The sequence below is a fragment of the Ascaphus truei genome, chromosome 12, assembly GCF_040206685.1.
Source record: "Ascaphus truei isolate aAscTru1 chromosome 12, aAscTru1.hap1, whole genome shotgun sequence".
Classification (NCBI taxonomy): domain Eukaryota; kingdom Metazoa; phylum Chordata; class Amphibia; order Anura; family Ascaphidae; genus Ascaphus; species Ascaphus truei.
Window position 1 is genome coordinate 26,018,755 of NC_134494.1, and position 21,787 is coordinate 26,040,541.

General features: G+C 41.5%; 1 protein-coding gene across 4 annotated transcripts in view; it reads right to left on the reverse strand.

Moving 5' to 3' along the window:
* The window catches only part of SBF2 (SET binding factor 2), a 344,966-nt gene that overhangs the window by 158,692 nt on the left and 164,487 nt on the right, over nt 1-21,787 (reverse strand). For all 4 annotated transcript variants that reach the window (XM_075567087.1, XM_075567085.1, XM_075567084.1 and 1 more), the window contains exon 7: nt 900-1,032. In XM_075567087.1, coding sequence (XP_075423202.1) covers nt 900-1,032 — 133 coding nt within the window. The remainder of the gene's footprint in view (nt 1-899; nt 1,033-21,787) is intronic.

Sequence of the window (21,787 nt, forward strand, 5' to 3'; positions counted from 1 at the left end):
TGTAGTATTATTGATCAATTCAATGGTGAATACAGCAGGTGAGAATCGCACGTACATCTATGAAATCCTTTAACAGCATGTCATGTTAAGGGTACATGTTACCACATTAGCACACACCCTCCTCCCGCATCCTCGGCAGCCACCAACGGTATATTCCTTTGATCAGTTATGGAGAGAGGTCTTTGATCCCCAACAGCCTGGATCCCGAGTGTCTGATGTTATGTCACTGACACCTGCTCTGACCATTACGGGACCTGGCGTGTCTAAGTAGGTGTACTGACCAGCTCCCACACTACCGGCAACCGAGCCGAAAGTTTCCAACGCTGCCCTCTGCATACCTGATCAAAGGAATACCGTTGGTGGCTGCCGAGGATGCGGGAGGAGGCTGTGTGCGAACGTGGTAACATGTACCCTTAACATGACGTGCTGTTAAAGGATTTCATTGATGTACGTGCGATACTCACCTCCTGTATTCACCATTGAATTTATCAATAATATTGCACTATGAGAGTTGTGCGCTGTCATTTTCTTTATTTTTTTACTAGCATCCGAGATGACGAGCCAACTTTCTATGGACTAGCAGCATACACCCTTAGTACTCCAAGTATCTGTGGTTGTGTATTAACACTTATCACTATTTAGTGTCTTTTCACGAACCAGCATTTTACACTTTGTTGCTTCTGAGTTTTTTTTCTGTCACTAAGTGGTCATAGGTTAAGTATTAGCCCACATTCCTATATTATAATATATGTTCTATACTCATCACAAATTCACAATTGGTGCGCGGGATTCTTTTTCACTATTATCACGCTGTTAAACATTATTCTTTTAGCATATTACCGACATTGGTCTGTTTTGATGCAACTTAAAAAAAACGTTAAAGTATGATCATATCTCACCTGTATTTAAGAGGGAACATCAACGCCTCTAGAGCTCTGGAGGCCTCACTAAGACGTTGAAAACTGGAAGAATGAAAGAGAACTTTGTTTTCCGTCAAAACTGCGCAGAAAAGGCTAAGCACATTTTGAATTCCTAGAGGAAAAATAAAGAGAAACGCACATGTTCAAACATATATGTAGATTTTGCATGGATTTCAATCAAATCTGCATACAATAAAAAGTGTACCTGGCAGAAAAAACGTAGCAACTGCTGGACTGTGCTGTGCAGTGTCCTTTATTAAAGCATGCAGGGGCATCCTTTTTCCCCCCTCTTTTTAACCATGCTTTAATAAAGGACACTTCACAGCACAGTCCAGCAGTTGCTACGTTTTTCTGCCTTGTGGTGCCCGCTGAAACACCCCTTCCAAACCGGAACAGGTACACTTTCTCTGCATCCCTTGTCAGCCATGGAGCACACAGAACCGGCGTTCACACCGCATGTGAGTAAACCTGCTGCTTAAATGAGAGCCACCCCAGGCATACAAGATTATTTCAATTCAGGGAAATTGCAGAGGTCAAGGGGGGGTCCAAACACTCCCTACTTACAACTCTGTATACCTCTGTTATACCTTGTGCCATCTAGGGGTTTAATGCATATAGCCTCAAGCATGCAATACCACACCAAGTGATCCGGTTTAAAACGCAGTTAAAAACATTTACTTTACAATTACTGTGGGTCACATATGCTCTGTAGCACTGGTTAATTGGGGCCACTTACCCCTTACAATTTTGTCCTATGCATACAATAAAAACCTGGAGAAAGACAAGGAAATAAAACTTCTTGGAATAAGGGTTGGAAAAATGTGTTTTTCGGGTCTGTGAACAGAGGCAGGCCAAGTGGGTATTGTGCAGGCAGAACGGATATGTGCTTTGTACTGCTCTTCATGGGATTGGCGTGTTCCTTCTACAATAAAGAAAGATGGGGGAGATCCAATGGGCCTTGTTCTCACCACATCCTATCAGGTGTATTTAAAAATTTTTTTTTTTTTTTTTTTTTAAAGTGTTGCATGTTATGCAGTTTATCTGCAGAAAGGCGCCAAGCAAAGAAAAGATCTGGTGGCTAAATAAAACAAAATCTTTTAAACAAGATTTCATTTTTAACCCATGAGCAGCCAGGTGAGTAGTATTACAAAATCCACATGGCAAGACCAATTTTAAAGGTGTCTGTACGCATTCCATGACAACTACAACACCGATGCAGCAATCATTACATGTTTTTGATGCAGTACTAACACATTGCTAGAGAGTTTTACCTATACCTATGTATGTACTGTAAGCAAGTAGATATATACAGAGAGAGAGGGAGAAGTAACGCACTCCTTGATCTTCAAAACCATGGTGTCACGGGCAAATGAAAAGGTAGAAGTTCAAACTGAAGTCCAAAACACTTGGAATTTTGCTCAAAAGTGATTTATTCTGACCATTATCAAGTCCACTAGCTATATTAGAAGAGGGTCACTGCGGACAGGACAGCCATACATTCCTCGACAATGAGTGGCTCACCACCATCTCGGAAATGTATCCAACCTCAGTTGGGTTCTTTACAACTGAAATGGACGGTGTGTGAACTATATTTGATATATTTTCGTATATTCTCTACATCTTAAATGGATTAGCTATGCTTTGATAGTGGTAGGCAACCAGATACACTTCACGAGCCACACGTGGCCCTCGAGCCACAAAGATTACACCCGTCCGCTGCTTAATGCTGGCGCGATATTGAATATTGTCCCATTCCTCTTCTTACATTGGGAACTATTGATTAGCACAGGAGCAGAGTAGTATTTACCAGCTGAGGGAGCAATGAGAAGTTATGATCCGCGCCAGCAACATCTCTGCTCCCTATATACGGGGGAGCAAAAAGAGAGCAGGCTGCTGGGGTGGCCAGCGGTTGGGGGCTGCAGGGGAAGCCGAAATGAGACGGTTCACTAGAAAATGGTGCTGTAACTTTATTTGGGGCTTAATTTACACAATGTAAAAACAGATTTCTGCCAACACAATACCAAGTTCTGTTTCTGATTGTTAAGGAATTCCACATGTAAACAAGGCCTATAAATAGTAACACGTATCACTTCCATCAACTTCTTTATAATACGAAACATTTACAAGGGGGGATGGGGGGGGGGGGAACTCACTAAAGCATTCTTCTACAACGGAAAAATAAATAATTTGTTTTTATTCTAGCCACATGATATGGAGAGCAGCCGTATATAATCACAATTATATTCATTGGGCAAGAAAACAAAAAGATAATTTACTAACTCCAGACACTTGTCTATTCAGCACATGTATTTAACCCATTACAACAATTCCCCAGCAGAGGTTTTGACAATTTTCTGAGGGGGTGATTACTGGAAATATATAAATACTAAGATACAGGACGTAGGAAATATTTTTTTTTTTTTGGCGTATGCAATAAAAATAAAATCCATGTAGGATAGAAATATCAAACTGAGCATACGTTAGTTAGAGCTGCTGATAATTATTGATCACTATACAACTTGAACACATTAGAAATTAGTCATAGGCTAAGCACTGGTTAATTCAAGTAAAGATGCCTTATGACTTATGTAGGACCATTTCAGTGTGAGATGGGTAGGCAGATTATTGGAGATAAGGAAAAAGCAAAGGTATTTAACAAATTCTTTGCCTCTATGTTTACCAGGGAAGAATCAAGTTCAATTGTAGTGAAGGAAGGAAGCCTCAACCTCCATATTAAGGAACAATTGGTAAACTGAGGAAGAAGTTCATAGGCGGCTCGAAAAAATTAAAGTAAATAAGGCAACTGGCCCCGATGGCATACATCCAAGAGTTCTCAAGGAATTAAGTTCAGTAATAGCCAAACCATTACATTTAATATTCAAGGACTCCGTTTACACAGGCTCAGTACCACAAGATTGGCGTAAAGCAAATGTGGTGCTTATATTTAGGGAGCTGGATCACAAGCGGGGAATTACAGACCTGTAAGCCTGACTTCAATAGTGGGGAAACTATTTGAAGGTTTAATACAGGATAAACTTCAGGAATACCTAATGGAAAACAAAATTATTAGCAATAGTCCATTAGCAATGGATTTATGAAGGATCATGCCAAACTAACCTTATTTGTTTCTTTGAGGAGGTAAGTAGGAATTTAGACCAGGGTAATGCAGGATGATGTGGTCTACTTACATTTTGCCAAAGGCTTTTGATATAATTCCACACAAGAGGTTATTATACAAAATAAAGCAAATTGGATGCAGTAAAAATATATGCACCTGGATTGAATACTGGTTGATGGATAGACAACAGAGGGTTGTCATAAATGGAACTTTTTCAGGTTGGGCTATGGTCGTGAGTGGAGTACCCCAGGGATCGGTACTGGGACAGCTGCTTTTTAACTTGTTTATTAATGACCTTGAGGTTGGCATCGAGAGCAAAGTCGCCATCTTTGCTGCTGATATTAAATTGTGTAAGGTTGTAGAATCAGAGCAGGATGTAATTTCTCTCCAGAAGGACTTGGAGAGACTGGAAACTTGGGCAGGTAAATGGCAGATGAGGTTTAATACAACAAAATGTAAGGTTATGCATTTGGGAAGCAAGACTAAACAGGCGACTTACAAATTAAATAAGAATAAATTGGAGGAATCCTTGATGGAGAAGGATTTAGGAGTGCTTGTAGACAGCAGGCTTAGCAATAGTGCCCAAAGTCATGCAGTAGCTGCAAAGGCAAACAAGATCTTATCTTGCATCAAACGGGCAATGGATGGAAGGGAAGTAAACATAATTATTCCACTTTACAAAGCATTAGTAAGACCACACCTTGAGTATGGAGTACAATTTTGATTCCCACTCCTTAGAAAAGACATTATGGACCTAGAGAGTGCAAAGAAGAGCCACCAAATTAATAAAGGGGATGGATAATCTAACTTATGAGGAGAGGCTAGCTAAATTAGATTTATTTACATTAGAAAATGTGTCTAAGAGGGGATATGTTAACTATATACAAATATATTCAGGGACCGTTCAAGGAGCTTTCAAATAAACTATTCATCCCAAGGGTAGTACAAAGGACTAAGGGGCATCCCTTTAGGTTGGAGGAAAGGAGATTTCAACAGCAACAAAGGAAATGGTTCTTTACAGTAAGGGCAGTTAAAATGTGGAATTCATTACCCACGGAGACTGTGATGATGGCAGATACAATAGATTTGTTCAAGAAAAGGTTGGACATCTTTTTAGAAAGGAAAGGTATACAGGAATATATCAAATAAGTAAACATGGGAAGAATGTCTGTCAATTCCCTGTATAACCCTGTTCTTTTATCGTAACCATGTATTTTTTATAACTCTGTGCCCAGGACATACTTGAAAACGAGAGGTATCTCTCAATGTATTACTTCCCGGTAAAACATTTTTATAAATAAATAAAATAAATAAATGTTGATCCAGGAAATAATTTGATTGTCAATTCTTGGAGTCAGGAAGGAATTTATTTGTCCCCTAATGAGATATCATTGGATGATATGACAATGGGGTTTTTTTGGTTGCCTTCCTCTGGATCAATAAGTATAGATACTTTATTCTGTATCTGTTGTCTAAATTTAGCATAGGTTGAACTTGATGGACGTATGTCTTTTTTCAACCTCATCTACTATGTAACTTAGCGCTGCTTAGTAAACATGGTCCCAGAACTAAGTTTTTTTGTTTGATTTTTTTTTAAGACTTAATAAACAGAGAAAGCAACACAGATTCCATCAATACTGATGATTACAGATGTCTTCCAGGGGGTTTCCACGTACAGAAATACATCGTGTTAAGAGTCAGGTATTAGCTGGTCATGTTTAAAAAAAAACTGCTTCCTGAAGTGAAATGTTTTTGAGAATAGAAAGGATATGTTACTGGTCTACAGCATCAAGAAACATCCTAGGGTAAGAGACACATTCATGTGTCTGCTTCCTGTTGTTTCTAAAGTCTTCAAGAAGCTGATAGAACCTCCGAAACGATAAACATGCAAACACACGTACTCTCAGATCATATCCTTACAGCAAGGAGGAGGCAAAGCAGACCACGTGTTTGTGCAGGAAGTTGTGCCCAATCTTGTTGCTCTTATTTTGCGTCTTCAGTGCCAATCTATTTTTACGTTCCATGTTTGCTTTGCTGGCCGAGATGGGCTCTTACTCACCAAGTCTCCGTCACCGCACTGCCGACTATTTCACCACCGTGACCATACACTCTACATTAAGCTTGCGATACACAGAGCTGCTGTTGCTGTCTACTGAATAAGTCCAGTGGTGAGCCTATTCAGTTTGAATTGGGTTATTCCAGACGTGGTTTGGGAACAAGCATCAGTGCTTAGTTCTTTCTGCTTTACAGGAAATACACACGTAGCTCACGTACCGAGGAAAATCTAAAAATGACAGCTAAGGAAGCTGGAAAGATTTAGCCGCTAGAAAGCAAAACACCTCTGTGGAAGCAGGTGATATTTCTACTGAAGCATTTTTACTAATTCTTGGAAATAAAAAGTATAAAATAATTACAAAATTATAATATAATAATAATAATAATAAATACATTGCTCATGGAGTGGATGCAATAAAAGACATTATGAGAAACATGATTTCTTTATAATCAAACAATGTATTTGACAGCAGGTGAAAGGTTATCGTAGTCATCACCCCCAATTTGTGTTATGGCTTCTTGAAATTAGCACATGGGTTGGCCCAATATGAAAGAAACTGTATTGTCGTGTAATCCCCAAAGCATCTGGAGAACTGCACTTAATTTCCCGTTAATAGGGCAACATGTGAATTTTATCACATAATAGCATGAGTCCTGCTGTGGAACACATGTAGTATTTTTTTCTTCTGAATTATCCACACAGCTGTAAATGTGTCTTATACTGTATGCAAATGGAGTTAAACAGATAGCAGGCTGCTTTGTGTGTGTTTTTTATTAGAAACACAAATTTCAAAATGAATAGCTGATTTGCCAGGTGCCAATTCATTTTCCAAATATTTTATCTGTTGCATAATTTGTCAAATACGTTCTCAAGCAAGATCCACTCATTCGTAATATGTATATTATTTATTTTAAAGAGGCAATCCAAGGTAGAAAATTGTTTTGTATATATATATATATATATATATATATATATAAATATATATATATATATTATGGTGAGTAAAAAAAGTGACAAAAACCCTCCACAGCAAAGCAAATATGCAAATGTAAATACAACTGTATGCTCATCTGCATGTCTTAGGCAGGTCTGCAACCCCGCCTTTCCCCATTATCACCCAGCACACAGCACACAGCACTTCCACTGCAGCAAGGGATTCTGAGAAATGACATGCAAATGAGCACACAGTGCCACTTTTTGCTTCAAAAACCATTTTTAACATGGTTCCCTATAGGCTTTAGTTATTTATTTTAACATACAAACTCTGCAAATTATCCTTGACATTTTTTAATATGGTTGTGAAGTAAATACATTGATTTATGACTGTTTAGATAGAATCATATTGATGTGTTATAAACCAATTGTATTTCATTTATTTGATATCTAAAGAAATATATAAAATTAACATCATCAGTCATATAGGGTGTTTTTTAAAACTTCTATAATGAATAACTATATTTAAAAGATAAATGTTTTATGTAGTATACTTCATTACAGCCATTTGTGACATGTGATAAATTTCATCAATATTACTCCTAATCATTGTTCTCTCTCAAAGTGGTATGTTTAAACCTGTTACCTTAGTAACATCCAGCACAGATGACCTGAATCAATTATTTAAACAATTTGGATTGTATTTGTTTAATTGGACTGAGGCATTATAAATAGCAAGCCGTTACAATGATAGTCCATCCCCTGATGAAATCCGCCGAGTCGGAAGAAACGCGTAGGGTCACGTGGAATAGGAGCTACGGTGGTGGAGCAGCCCAGACGCCTAAACACAGACACCAGTGCAGGAGTTCCCTGTCATCTCATCTGAGAAAGAGCCGTGCTGATCAGGAACTGCAAGTTGCTCATTCGGGTTGCCGGAGAGACGCTGAGAAAGTGACACCAGCAGCAGAGAAGCCTTGCGGTTTGCACAGCTAGAAGGAACGGAAGGAACTTGCTGCGGTCTGACATCTGTTTGGTGCATGGGCTTGTCCCATAAAACGCTTATAATACACTGGCAAAGTGTGAGTGTGCAAATGTCTATGTTCGTGGTAAATTAAACCTTTATTATTGGATTTTACACATGGATCGGGCGCTTTTTCTTTCTCTTTTTTTCTAATATATATATATATATATATACTAGCTGAGAGACCCGGCGTTGCCCGGGATGTAATGTTCCCGCTCCTCTCTCTCCTCCCCCCTCTCTCTGTTTGTCCCCCATTCACATCAATCCAGTCCCCCCCTCCCTCCTTTACAGCTCTGTTTGTCCCCCTTTACAGTTTCATGCAGTGTGTGTGCGTCAGTCATTGTGTGTGCGTCAGTCAGTCACTGTGTGTGAACGCGCGCGCGTCAGTGAGTCTGACGCAGAAACACAAACACACACACAGACTGACTGACACGCACACACACAGTCAGTGTATGCGTGTGTGTGTGCGTCAGTCAGTGTGTGTGTGCGCGTCAGTCAGTGTGTGCGTGCGCGCGTCAGTCAGTGTGTGCGTGCGGCAGTCACTGTGTGCGCACGCGCGCGTCAGTCAGTGTGTGTCAGTCAGTGTGTGTGTCAGTCAGTGTGTGTGTTTGTCAGGGCAGGGGTGGGGGGGTGAAGAGCAGGGGTGGGGGGGTGAAGGCAGGGGTGGGGGGGTGAAGGGCATGGGTGAAGGGCAGGGGTGGGGGGGTGAAGGGCATGGGTGAAGGGCAGGGGTGGGGGGGGGGTGAAGGGCAGGGGTGGGGGGGTGAAGGGCAGGGGTAGGGGGTGAAGGGCAGGGGTAGGGGTGGTGAAGGGCAGGGGTAGGGGTGGGGGGTGAAGGGTAGGGGTGGGGGGTGAAGGGCAGGGCTAGGGGTGGGGGGTGAAGGGCAGGGGTAGGGGGGGTGAAGGGTAGGGGTAGGGGGGGTGAAGGGCAGGGGTAGAGGGGGTGAAGGGCAGGGGTAGGGGGGTGAAGGGTAGGGGGGGTGAAGGGTAGGGGGGGTGAAGGGCAGGGGCAGGGGGGGTGAAGGGCAGGGGCAGGGGGGTGAAGGGCAGGGGGGGGGAAGGGCAGAGGGGGTGAAGGGCAGGGGGGATGAAGGGCAGGGGGGATGAAGGGGAGGGGGGGTGAAGGGTAGGGGGGGTGAAGGGCAGGGGGGGTGAAGGGCAGGGGTAGGGGGGGTAAAGGGCAGGGGGGGTGAAGGGCAGGGGTAGAGGGGGTGAAGGGCAAGGGTAGGGGGGGTGAAGGGCAAGGGTAGGGGGGTGAAGGGCAAGGGTAGGGGGGGTGAAGGGCAGGGGTAGGGGGGGATGAAGGGCAGGGGTAGGGGTGAAGGGCAGGGGTAGAGGGGGTGAAGGGCAGGGGTAGGGGGGGTGGGGAAGGGCAGGGGTAGGGGGGGTGGGGAAGGGCAGGGGTAGGGGGGGTGGGGAAGGGCAGGGGTAGGGCATGAAAGTGAGGCACAAATTGTTGGCAGGAGTAAAATGTCCATACACACACACACAGAGATCCGAGGAGGCTGCTTGGCCCCCCCAGCGGGCGGGGAGTTAAGGTAGCGCCGGGGAGTTATGGGAGCGCCGGGGAGGTAAGGGAGCGTTGGCGGCTTGGGTAGGAGGGCCGTGCCGCGCTTACCCTCTGTGTTTCCGGGAGCCGGTTGAGAGCAAGGGGGGAGGAACCTGCAGTTGGCGGCAGGGGCAGGAGGGCCGTGCTTCCCCTCCGTCCGGGAGCCGGTGCAGGGCGGTGCACGTGATGGGGGGGGGGATAGAGGGGTGTGTGTGTGTGTCCTTTGGCCCGTCACTCCGCCTCAAGCCAATGAGAGGTGTGCGGGGCCGGGCGGCCCAAGGGAGCAATCTCATTGGCCTGGCCAAAGGTCCAATGGGATTGCCGCTAGGGACACAGGGAGGGACACAGGGAGACACATACAGACATAGCCACATAGGACGCTTTCAGAAATATATAGTAGATATTTGCATGTCATTTCCCAGAATCCCTTGCTGCAGTGGAAGTGCTGTGTGATAATGGGGAAAGGCGGGGTTGCAGACCTGCCTAAGATATGCAGATGAGCATACAGTTGTATTTACACACACACACACACACATACATACATATTATATATATATATATATATATATATATATATGCAAATATAACTGTATGCTCATCTGCAAGCTGTGACCATGCAGCAAGCTTAAGCCTATAGGGAACCATGTTAAAAATGGTTATTGAGGCAAAAAGTGACACTGTGTGCTCATTTGCATGTCATTTCCCAGAATCCCTTGCTGCAGTGGAAGTGCTGTATGCTGGGTGATAATGGGGAAAGGCAGGGTTGCAGACCTGCCTGAGACATGCAGATGAGCATACAGTTATATTTGCATATTTGCTTTCCTGTGGAGGGTTTTTGTCACTTTTTTACTCACCATAACTTAACTCAGTATTATGGTTTATATATATATATATATATATATATATATATATATATATATATATATATATATATATATATATATATATATATATATATATATCCATCAATTTCTACTCCAACAACATACATATAACAAAAAGCACAGCTAGGGAGGACTGTCATTCGATTGTGTTTCACTTGTGCTGGAAAGAACTAAAACGCAAGAGTTAAAAAATCTGCAAAAATATATAACAACTTGAAAATCTAGAGTTAACTGCCAAACACATCTATCTTAGCACTGTTCTATAGAATACCCTAGTGCTAAGCTACAAGCCAGCGGTTTTCATAAATCATGCATACATTTTTATTGCCATTACCAAAAAATAAAGCGTGTGTCTTTCAGCGAATTTTTTTTTTTAAAAATCACTAATTATAAAAAGTGCAGACAAGGGGGGTGCAGTGGTAGTACAGAATCGTGAGGATTATCTCAAAGAGGCTCTTCGACAATTAGAAGATCCTATGTCATATTCTGTACTGCCTACTGACCCAACTTTGGAATTTATGAAGGCCCTTAATGAACTTGTGGAATTGGGGGTATATACAGAGGTTTTGTCAAAAAAAGAAGTTGACTTCATTATTAACCCTTACCCCATCATACCCATCTTCCACCATCTCCCAAAGATCCATACGACATTGGTCGACCCTCTTGGTAGGCCAATAGTCTCCAGTATTGGATCTTTGGGAGATGGTCTTTCTAGGTATATCAATAGTTACCTTTGGTAAGAACTTTACCATCATATATTTTGGATTCTGGCGACCTTATGGGTAAACTTATTGGTGTGACTTGGTGTAGTGATTATTTATGGGTCACATTAGATGTGGTCTCCTTATATTCTGTCATTGATCATGATCACGGTTTGGCTGCTGTCCACCATTTTGTGGAGGATCCAGGAACTTCAATATTTCAGTCTACTTTCATTTTAGAAGCTATTTCTTTTCTTCTCACCTACAATTTCTTCACTTTTTAGCACAAGTTTTAGTTACAATTGATTGGCAAAGCTATGGGCACGAGTTTTGCACCTTCTTACGCTAATCTTTTCATGGGGTGGTGGGAATCACAACATTTTTCTAGTCGTAACACCTTTCGTAAGAATATTATTTTTTTCAAAAGATTTATTGACGATCTCCTAATTATTTGGAAGGGTGACCTCACCACACTTAATTATTTCTTTCACTATTTAAATCACAATACTTATAATTTAAAATTCACAATTAATTCACATGCACATCATATTAATTTTCTGGACCTCCAATTATTTATTGATGTAAATGGCACTATACAAACAGATGTGTTCCGGAAAAAGAACTCCAGGAACACATTTCTAAGGGCGGACAGCTGCCACCCCAAGGCAGTGATCAGGGGGATACCGAAGGGACAGTTCCTCAGGCTGAGAAGGAATTGTTCTACTTTAGAGTGTTTCCTTTCTCAGTCTGAGGAACTGGCCCAGCGATTTATGGATAGAGGCTATCCAGTGGAGGGCCTAAATGAGGCTTTCCAGATAGCACTCCATACTGATAGATCTTTACTTCTTCAGGGCAATACAGCATCATCACACAACGATTTCAGGAAGATGGGAAAAAGAGCCAAGAATAAGCTGCCAAACAACTCACCCATGTTTATCTCCCAATTTAATAGACACAGTAATAGTGTTAAATCTATTATAAAAAAACAACATTGGGGGATCTTAGAGATGGATCCAAATCTAAGTAAACATATTGAGCATGGTCCTCAGTTCGTCTTTAGGCGGGCTAAAACTATTGGCTCATACATTTCTCCTAGTGATTTCACTTCATTTGATAATAAACCAGAGACTTTTATAACTATGGGCTCCTTTCGATGCGGAACCTGCATTATTTGTAGATATATGAAACCTTCAACTTTTTTTCTCCCCAGTTTACATCAATTAAATAATAAAAACTGTGATAAAAAATATCAAATCAAAAGTTTTATTAATTGTAATAGTCAATACAGCTAAACCCCGTTATAACGCGGGTCTCGGGGTCCACCCCGAGACCACCGCGTTACTAACAGGGTCGCGGAAAAAAAAATGGCCGCCGCGCTTTAGCGCATATTCATCCCGCGGGACAGGAGATGGGAGCGGGCATGTCCCTCCGCTCCCCGCTTCCCCCTGTCACCGCGGGACAGCCCGCGGGGCAGGAGATGGGAGCGGGGATGTCCCTCCTGTCCCCGCGGGACAGGCCGCGGGGCAGGAGATGGGAGCGGGGATGTCCCTCCTGTCCCCGCTTCCCCCTGTCACCGCGTGACAGCCCGCGGGGCAGGAGATGGGAGCGGGGATGTCCCTCAGGTCGCCGCTTACCTCAGATCCCGCTGCCTGCATGGAGGTGGTAGCGGGGGGTTTCTTCTCCCCACCGCTGTCCCTGGCGCTCCCGCTGCCTGCACGGGAGGAGGGGGGGGAGCGGGTGGTGGTGCTGGTCGCGGCCTTTCCTCTGCTCCGACCCCACCCCCCGTCTGTGTAGAGTCACTTGAGAGAGCTTTGGAGACAGGTAAGCAGTCTCCGGAAGACCGCTAACCCCCCCCCCCCTGCCGCAGCAGCACCACAGGGCCCTCGCGTGTGTGTAAGTGTCTGTGAGTGTGTGTAAGTGTCTGAGTGTGTGTGTAAGTAAGTGTAAGAGCCGGAGCGGGAGGTGGGAGGTTTGACAGGGCGGGGGGGCGTGGCTTGAGCGGAGGGACCCGCTACTCTCCCCCCCCTCCCTCCACGGACTGCAGGAGGGAGCTGCTACTCTCCCCCCCTCTCCCTACACGGGCTGCAGGAGGGACCCGCTACTCTCCCCCCCCTCCCCGGACTGCAGGAGGGAGCTGCTACTCTCCCCCCCCTCCCCGGACTGCAGGAGGGAGCTGCTACTCTCCCCCCCCTCCCCGGACTGCAGGAGGGAGCTGCTACTCTCCCCCCACTCCCTCCACTGGCTGCAGGAGGGACCCGCTACTCTCCCCCCCCCCCTCCCTCCACGGACTCGGGCTGGAGCACTCATACATACACACACACACACACACACACACACACACACACAGGCACTCATGCACACACACCCGCGCACACACATGCAGGCACTCACGCACTCACACACACACACACACACAGACAGGCACTCGCACACACACACACAGACCGCTAACCCCCCCCCCCCGCCGCAGTACAGGGCCCGCCGTAGCCGCAGCGCAGGGCCCCGCCACCCCCCCAACCCCCACAGCACAATGACTTCCCACCCCCTTAACTTTGTGAAACAAAAGTCACAAGACGTTGTACAGGCAAAATACATCTGTTAAAGTGCAGTTGTCTGTTTATTTCTATATAATAATTGTGTGCAGTGTGCAGTGTGTGTGCAGTGTGTGTGCAGTGTGTCAGTGTGTCAGTGTGTGCAGTGTGAGCAATGAGGAGTGTGTGTGCAGTGTACACTGTGTGTGCAGTGTGTCAGTGTGTGCAGTGTGAGCAATGAGCAGTGTGTGTGCAGTGTGTCAGTGTGTGCAGTGTGAGCAATGAGCAGTGTGTGTGCAGTGTGCAGTGTGTGTGCAGTGTGTGTGCAGTGTGTCCAATGAGCAGTGTGTGTGCAGTGTGCAGTGTGTGTGCAGTGTGTGTGTAGTGTCAGTGTGTGCAGTGTGAGCAATGAGCAGTGTGTGTGCAGTGTGTGTGCAGTGTGAGCAATGAGCAGTGTGTGTGCAGTGTGTCCAATGAGCAGTGTGTGTGCAGTGTGCAGTGTGCGTGCAGTGTGTCAGTGTGTGCAGTGTGAGCAATGAGCAGTGTGTGTGCAGTGTGTGCAGTGTGAGCAATGAGCAGTGTGTGTGCAGTGTGCAGTGTGTGTGCAGTGTGAGCAATGAGCAGTGTGTGTGCAGTGTGTGTGCAGTGTCAGTGTGTGCAGTGTGTGTGCAGTGTGTGTGCAGTGTGTCAGTGTGTGCAGTGTGAGCAATGAGCAGTGTGTGTGCAGTGTGCAGTGTGTGTGCAGTGTGCAGTGTGTGTGCAGTGTGTCAGTGTGAGCAATGAGCAGTGTGTGTGCAGTGTGCAGTGTGTGTGCAGTGTGGCAGTGTGAGCAATGAGCATTGTGTGTGCAGTGAGTGTGTGCAGTGTGTGCGTGCAGTGTGTGCAGTGTGCAAAAAAAAATGGAAAAAAAAATGAAAAAAAAAAAAATTTAATTTTTTTTTTTTTTTAAACGGGAGCCACGGGAAAACCGCATTATAACCGAATCGCGGTATAACGAGGCACGTTATAACGGGGTTTAGCTGTATGTAGTATATTTAATAACGTGTGGATGCAAAAAAAGATATATAGGGAGAACAACTAGGGCACTTAGAATTCAAGAGCACCTTAGATTAATCAGAAAAAAAGCTTTAAATCATCCAGTGTCAAAACACTTTGCAGAATGTGGTCAAGGTGGGATCAGGAATTTTTCCTTTATGGGGATTGAATCAGTGCACCAACATAAGAGAGGAGGTGAGCATGTCAATCTACTGGACCGGAGGGAGGCGTATTGGATCTTCATGCCCCAAACGCGTTCCCTCTAGGTATAAACGTGGATTGGAGTCTAAGTCATTTTTTCAACTAAAAATAGTTATGACTTACAAAAGAGTTTATTTCTCTTTTCTCCTTTTTCTCTTGTTTGTGTCCTGATCTCCCCTTTACTTTTATTATTATCTGTATGCAGTTATATATATATTTACAAAAGTATGCTTTTTTTCAGTATATTAATATATCTTTAATATTGTTCTCCTTATAAGGAGGTTAAATAACTATATTTATAAAGGTTGTTTCTGTTACTCCTGTTCATATAGTTTTAACAATGGATTAATTCCACATCATTATATGTCTTTATTATCTGATGAAATTTTTCACATACATTTTTCACGTAATTTCCTATAGTTATACTAAAAGTTCTATAGTTATATGAATATTATTATAAATGCCTTTGGCCAGAATTAGTTGCATTATGCAGTATTATTTAAATAATATAGTTATTTCTCTTTATAAGTAAATCGTCATCATTTGCATATTGTTTTTAACTACACATTTTTCCTATTTTGATATATTATTCATTATATTGTATTATATCATACACTGTTTTTGTATTTTCTATTGTTTTTAAATTGTTTTTGTTCCCATTATGGGTTAAATGTTTCTCGCAGACATTTCTTTTTTTGTTATATTGTGTTTTTGTATTTTCCTTGATAACCCCATTTCTTTATGGGATAGTTATTTATTATTATTGCATTGATCGCAGGTTAGTTTCCCACTCCTTTTATGTATTTTCATGATAGGGTGTTAGTACTCTGTCTGTAATAGCTAAACCTGTATCTGTTTTGAGTTATCAACCTTTCTGTCACCCATAACGATCCGTAGCTGTTTGGCAGGGCACTTTAGAAACTCACGCTATACCTCCCTATGATGCGCATGCGCGGGGAGGTTACGTGATGACGTCATGACGCAATTTGGCGCGAAACGGAGACAGGGCAGCTGGGTATTTAAAGATGTGTGTCTGCAGTAGTTTTTTACTCCTTGATAAAGAACCTTTGTTCGAAACGCATAGGAGGTGTTTCCTGTGCTTTTACTCCAATAAAGAATTTGTTATTTGGATCCCCTCCTGACTCCAGTCATCGATGGTGCTCTCTTCTTTCTTTTTTCTCTGGATCTATCAGCAGCAGCACATCATCCACTACAAGAGGTGTCCATGAGTACTGGGCTATTATGCCCCATTAGACCCCAATGAAATTGTCCGTGGTGGGTCTCTCATTCACTCTCAATTTTCAGGGATTAAGGCTTAATACCTTTTATAAGGACGTACTCACTTTATGGCATACACCTCTCTATGTTTTGGGACAGAATGATGTCATTTGAGCATTCTTACAAACGTTCTTGCTATCAGTGTCTTTCAGCTAACCTAAAATCTCTAAAACGAATTGCAAGAGACAGTGTGGGGGACAATGATAATTTTTTCCCCCTTACGATTGATGATACCGTGCCTAAACCATGGGGTTTTCTATTTAAATGCTGCATACTGCAGAGCATTCGGGCGATTGGAAATAGTGATATTTTGTTTTTTTTTTAGTAAGGGATAACTTGATTGAAAAAGAATTTGTTGGCAACAGCTTGATATAAACTCTTGAACTATTCACGTTTTACATATGCTTAAGTGTCTCTGCGGACAAAAGCAATGTCTCGGTTGGCAAAACTACAAAAAATATTCACAGGCAAGTAAAACATCCATAAATTTTGAATTGAAGAGGTCAGTTAATAACTATATTAAAGAAAAATCTGGTCTATAAGTTTGATTTAGACTTTGCAGGGAATCGGGCACACACGCCAGATGAGTTCATCAGTTAATGTGAAAAAGAAAAACTTTGAATGTTGCTCTAAGTGCAGAAATGTATTTATATCTTGCTAATTACCAACTCAATTATGGAAAGGTTTTCTTAATGCTTTTTAGAGGTTAATATTAGGTGCACGAAGCATATCATAAAACAAAGCTGTTATCTTTATGAAGCCGATTGTGTGTTCACCTTTTCAGATACACTACAATATAATTAGATTTTAGCAAGTTAATTTTAGCTCACTGATAAAAGAAGTATGAGGATCACAGCTAGCAGTTGCTACAATACCAGTATGTTTACCCACAGGTCTGCTAATAGGAAAACGCACAGTTTTAAACAAAATGTAATTTACATAGTAGATGAGGTTGAAAAATAGACAAAAAAAAAAAAGTCCATCAAGTTCAACCTACGTTAAATGTCATGAGCTACTGTCGTCATCCTACATTTATATTGAACCAGAGGAAGGCAAAAAAAGAGACTCCAGTGAAAACATTTATTTACCCATCCACCAGAAAGAGAGTCGACTAATAAATAAATGGGGGTTGTGGGGGGGATTTAACCGCTTTGATGCTTGGGGCTACCAATGCAATTCAAAGGAATGCCTACGGGCATGAGGTTAACATACTGTACAACAAACACCATACAAATAAAAACACAAGTATAACAGCCATGTGTGAGAACATCAGGCCTCTAGTAGCTCAAGAGAAAAGCTACTCATGGACTCGGCATGACAGACTGGCCACCTGTGCTTCTAAACGGTCAATATATTAATACGTTCACCTTATGTGTTTCTAATCACCTATTCTAGGTTGGCTAGTCTTATATCACTTATGTATATAGTGGCCATTGTATACAAAGGCAAGATAGGCTTAAAGGCAAGATAGGCTTAAAGGCAAGATAGGCTTAAAGGCAAGATAGGCTTAAAGGCAAGATAGGCTTAAAGGCAAGATAGGCTTAAAGGCAAGATAGGCTTAAAGGCAAGATAGGCTTAAAGGCAAGATAGGCTTAAAGGCAAGATAGGCTTAAAGGCAAGATAGGCTTAAAGGCAAGATAGGCTTAAAGGCAAGATAGGCTTAAAGGCAAGATAGGCTTAAAGGCAAGATAGGCTTATAGGCAAGATAGGCTTATAGGCAAGATAGGCTTAAAGGCAAGATAGGCTTAAAGGCAAGATAGGCTTAAAGGCAAGATAGGCTTAAAGGCAAGATAGGCTTAAAGGCAAGATAGGCTTAAAGGCAAGATAGGCTTATAGGCAAGATAGGCTTATAGGCAAGATAGGCTTAAAGGCAAGATAGGCTTAAAGGCAAGATAGGCTTAAAGGCAAGATAGGCTTAAAGGCAAGATAGGCTTAAAGGCAAGATAGGCTTAAAGGCAAGATAGGCTTAAAGGCAAGATAGGCTTAACGCCAGTCTCGGCTAAGTGATAATTAATGGTATTATTTGGAAGTAAAAACAAACACACACACAAGAGAGCATACAGTAGAAAGACTGTATCAATAAAAATTCACGTTAAAAACTTACATTAACAATATGGTAAAGTCACACATAAAGAAGTCACCTCCCCACACCGAGGAAACACAGATGCTGGACCACATCAATACAAAACTACACAATTATACAAACACTGATTGACTACAAATAAACATTACAACATAAAGTACATCTACACGATAGGCAAAAATGGACTTGCTCACAATACTAAGGCATTTTTAATAAATTGAAAGATTAAAAAGCATGCTAATGCATTAAATTATGGACCTTTGGGAAGAAGAAGTATTGCCCAAAGTATGATATATTTATTGAAGGATTGAGTTCGATTAATTCATTGAGACCCAATGGCATTTTACTACGTAAAGCGAAAATCCAATACTGGTCTCTTTTTTTGTGGTCCAAGGTCTCAGTTACTGCTCCTGGGATCCTCATGTCTTCTTGCATATTTATCTAGAAAGTGTTGTGCCAAATTACAGATGCAGCCACGAGTATTAGAACACTTGTACCTGGGAAATTCTTGGTGATTCTGGGGCAGTCTCACAGTAAATGCCTCCACATTTCTGTGAGATTCTTAATGGCCCATCGGATTAACACAGCAGGGGTCCCTGCAGTCCCATTCAAACTGATTTGTAGTCAATCAGTGTTTGTATAATTGTGTAGTTTTGTATTGATGTGGTCCAGCATCTGTGTTTCCTCGGTGTGGGGAGATGACTTCTTAATGTGTGACTTTACCATATTGTTAATGTAAGTTTTTAACGTGAATTTTTATTGATACAGTCTTTCTATGCTCTCTTGTGTGTTTGTTTGTTTTTGAATGGGACTGCAGGGACCTCCCGCTGTGTTAATCCGATGGCCATTAAGAATCTCACAGAAATGTGGAGGCATTTACTGTGAGACTGCCCCAGAATCTCCAAGAATTTCCCAGGTACAAGTGTTCTAATACACGTGGCTGCATCTGTATAAAAAACAATTGCCAGCATTAAGTAAAGGTTTCCCCATTCTTTGTGTCATTAACATGTCCTCCAATCCATATTTTGAGTGGTCTAATTGTTTTGCCAATGTACTGGATACCATATGGACAATCAATTCCATAAATAACGAAATTGATAACACAATTTATAAAGTGTAACACATTACATTTCTAAGCAGTAATTACATATAAATAATAACATTTTTAACAGCAAAAATTCCCGATGGGTTTTTCAAGAAAAGTATTAAAGGAATTCTTCACTTTTAATACATCATCATTTAAGGGTTTATCTATCAATGGTTTTCATGACATCTTAGGATATCTCTTTCTTTCATCATCTTCTATTATGTGTATTTGACTTAATACTTGCCTACCCGTATGAGTCATTGAGACTTATTCTTTGTAGGATCTTTTTAATAACCTCATATACACCCCAGCTCAGTGTCAGCGCACCTTAGTACACTCAGGTGTTCATTTTTTCTTTTAGGCATTTTAATGGACTCAGGGCTAAGATACTTTTTACATTTCTGACTTTTCTGAAGAGAACTTATCATCTGGCTGAAAATGTATCTTTCAAAATAGTATCTGTTTTTAATAAATCCCAATCTTGGCCCATTATTTTCCTTATCTTTGATTTGCTTACAAAAGTCAATGATAAACATAGGAGTACCAGAGGATCCTGTGACCGAACTTTGAATTTTGGTTGGCAATAGGGATTCTCTTGATCTAGTCTTGCTTCTGGTGACAGATTTTTCCACTAAATCACGATCATCGTTTATCTATACATCTTTTATTTAGAATATTGGCTTTATTTTTAAAAATCATAAATTTTGGAACAATTCCTTCTAATTCTTAAAAATTACCCATTAGGTACATTATTGAGCCAATGGACTGAATTATTACTCTTATAATCTAAATAGGAGTTGACATTCACTTTTTTTGAGAAATATCTTGGTGGTTATCTGATTATTCTCAATTGAGAAATTGAGATCTAAGTAATTCATTTCTTTAGAGCGATTTTCACAGCTTAATATTATATTTTTGTCATGAGTGCTCAAGTAGATCATGAACAGTTCCAACTCTTCAAGTGACCCAGACCATACAATTAAAATATCATCAATATACCTACTATAGTATTTTATATATTTTTTTAATGGATTTTCTTTCCAAATGTACTAATTCTTTTCCATAATCCCATAAATAGCCCAGCGTAATTGGGCACAAAACAAGTTCCTGTGGCCGTCCCATTGCTCTGTACATAATATTGACCTTCAAATAAAAAAAATAATTGTGATTCAAAATATATATGAGACTTTCTATAATAAATTGTTGTTGATTAATAGGTCAAGTGTCAGTGTAAATAATAAATGACTGCTTCAATACCTGGTGTGTGACGGATACATGTGTACAATGATGCTACGTCTAAAGTGACCCAAATAAATTCTTCCTGACAAATGAAGGAATACATCCGTGCTATCCCATAAATAAGGAGGGAGTGCTGCTGTGAATGGGGCAAGAAAAGTGTCAACATAGTGAGATACATTTGAAGTGATGGAATCTATCCCGCTCGCAGTGGGACGGGCAGGCAGGTTCTGAACACATTTGTGAGAACTTAAGGGAAAATTGGACAGAATGGAATCCATCATATGAATATAAAGAAAAAGAAATGTAATGGGGACAAATTGGATAAATCAAAATAATCCATATAATTGGGCACAAAGACAGGACAAACATTCCATTAATTAATTTGGACCCAATTTTAGGTTTGATACAAGGTCTCGTAGAGATCAACATGAACAAGATAAATCAATTGATTATATCACAAACCATCAAAAACATTATCATGATAAAAGGGATCATTATAGATCAACAACATGTTACTAAGTATAAAAAAAAAAGTAAATTTTAAGAATACACGTTCGAGCCCAATAGGTAATTATGGAAAAAATAGACTCCCTTTGAGGACAAAAGAGGAAGAGAAAGATCTTTTAAAAGACAAAATAGAGCACCAATTGCAGAAAATTTTAAAACATACTTTGAATTGTCCAATCCTTTTCAAGTTGAGTGAAATTGGTAGCGCTTTGTTTTTGTTTTGCATGTGTGTGACTTACCATATTGTTCATGTAGGTTTTTAACTTGGTTTTTTTTGTTTACCATATAAAAGTGTATTTTTATTGCTAGTCTTTCTATGCACTCTTTCTTGTGTGTGTTTGTTGTTATTAAGTTTGCCCTGTTGATCACGGGAGAATCTAGAGCAGCAGGAACGACTGTCTTTACGGAACCGAGAGGACATTATCTGGTGGTCCTGGGACCTGTGCCTACTCATCTGTTTGCATTATTTGGAAGTACAGTAGTTTGAATAGCATGTAAATAAATAATCAGCCATCAACTTATCTGTATACATTTCCCTACGTCGCTGTTAGACATATCACTTACATACTGTACTGACACGGTAAACAAAAAAATTCCTTATTGCTTATGATTCAAGTTTAGCGAATAGGTCGATAAAGAACATT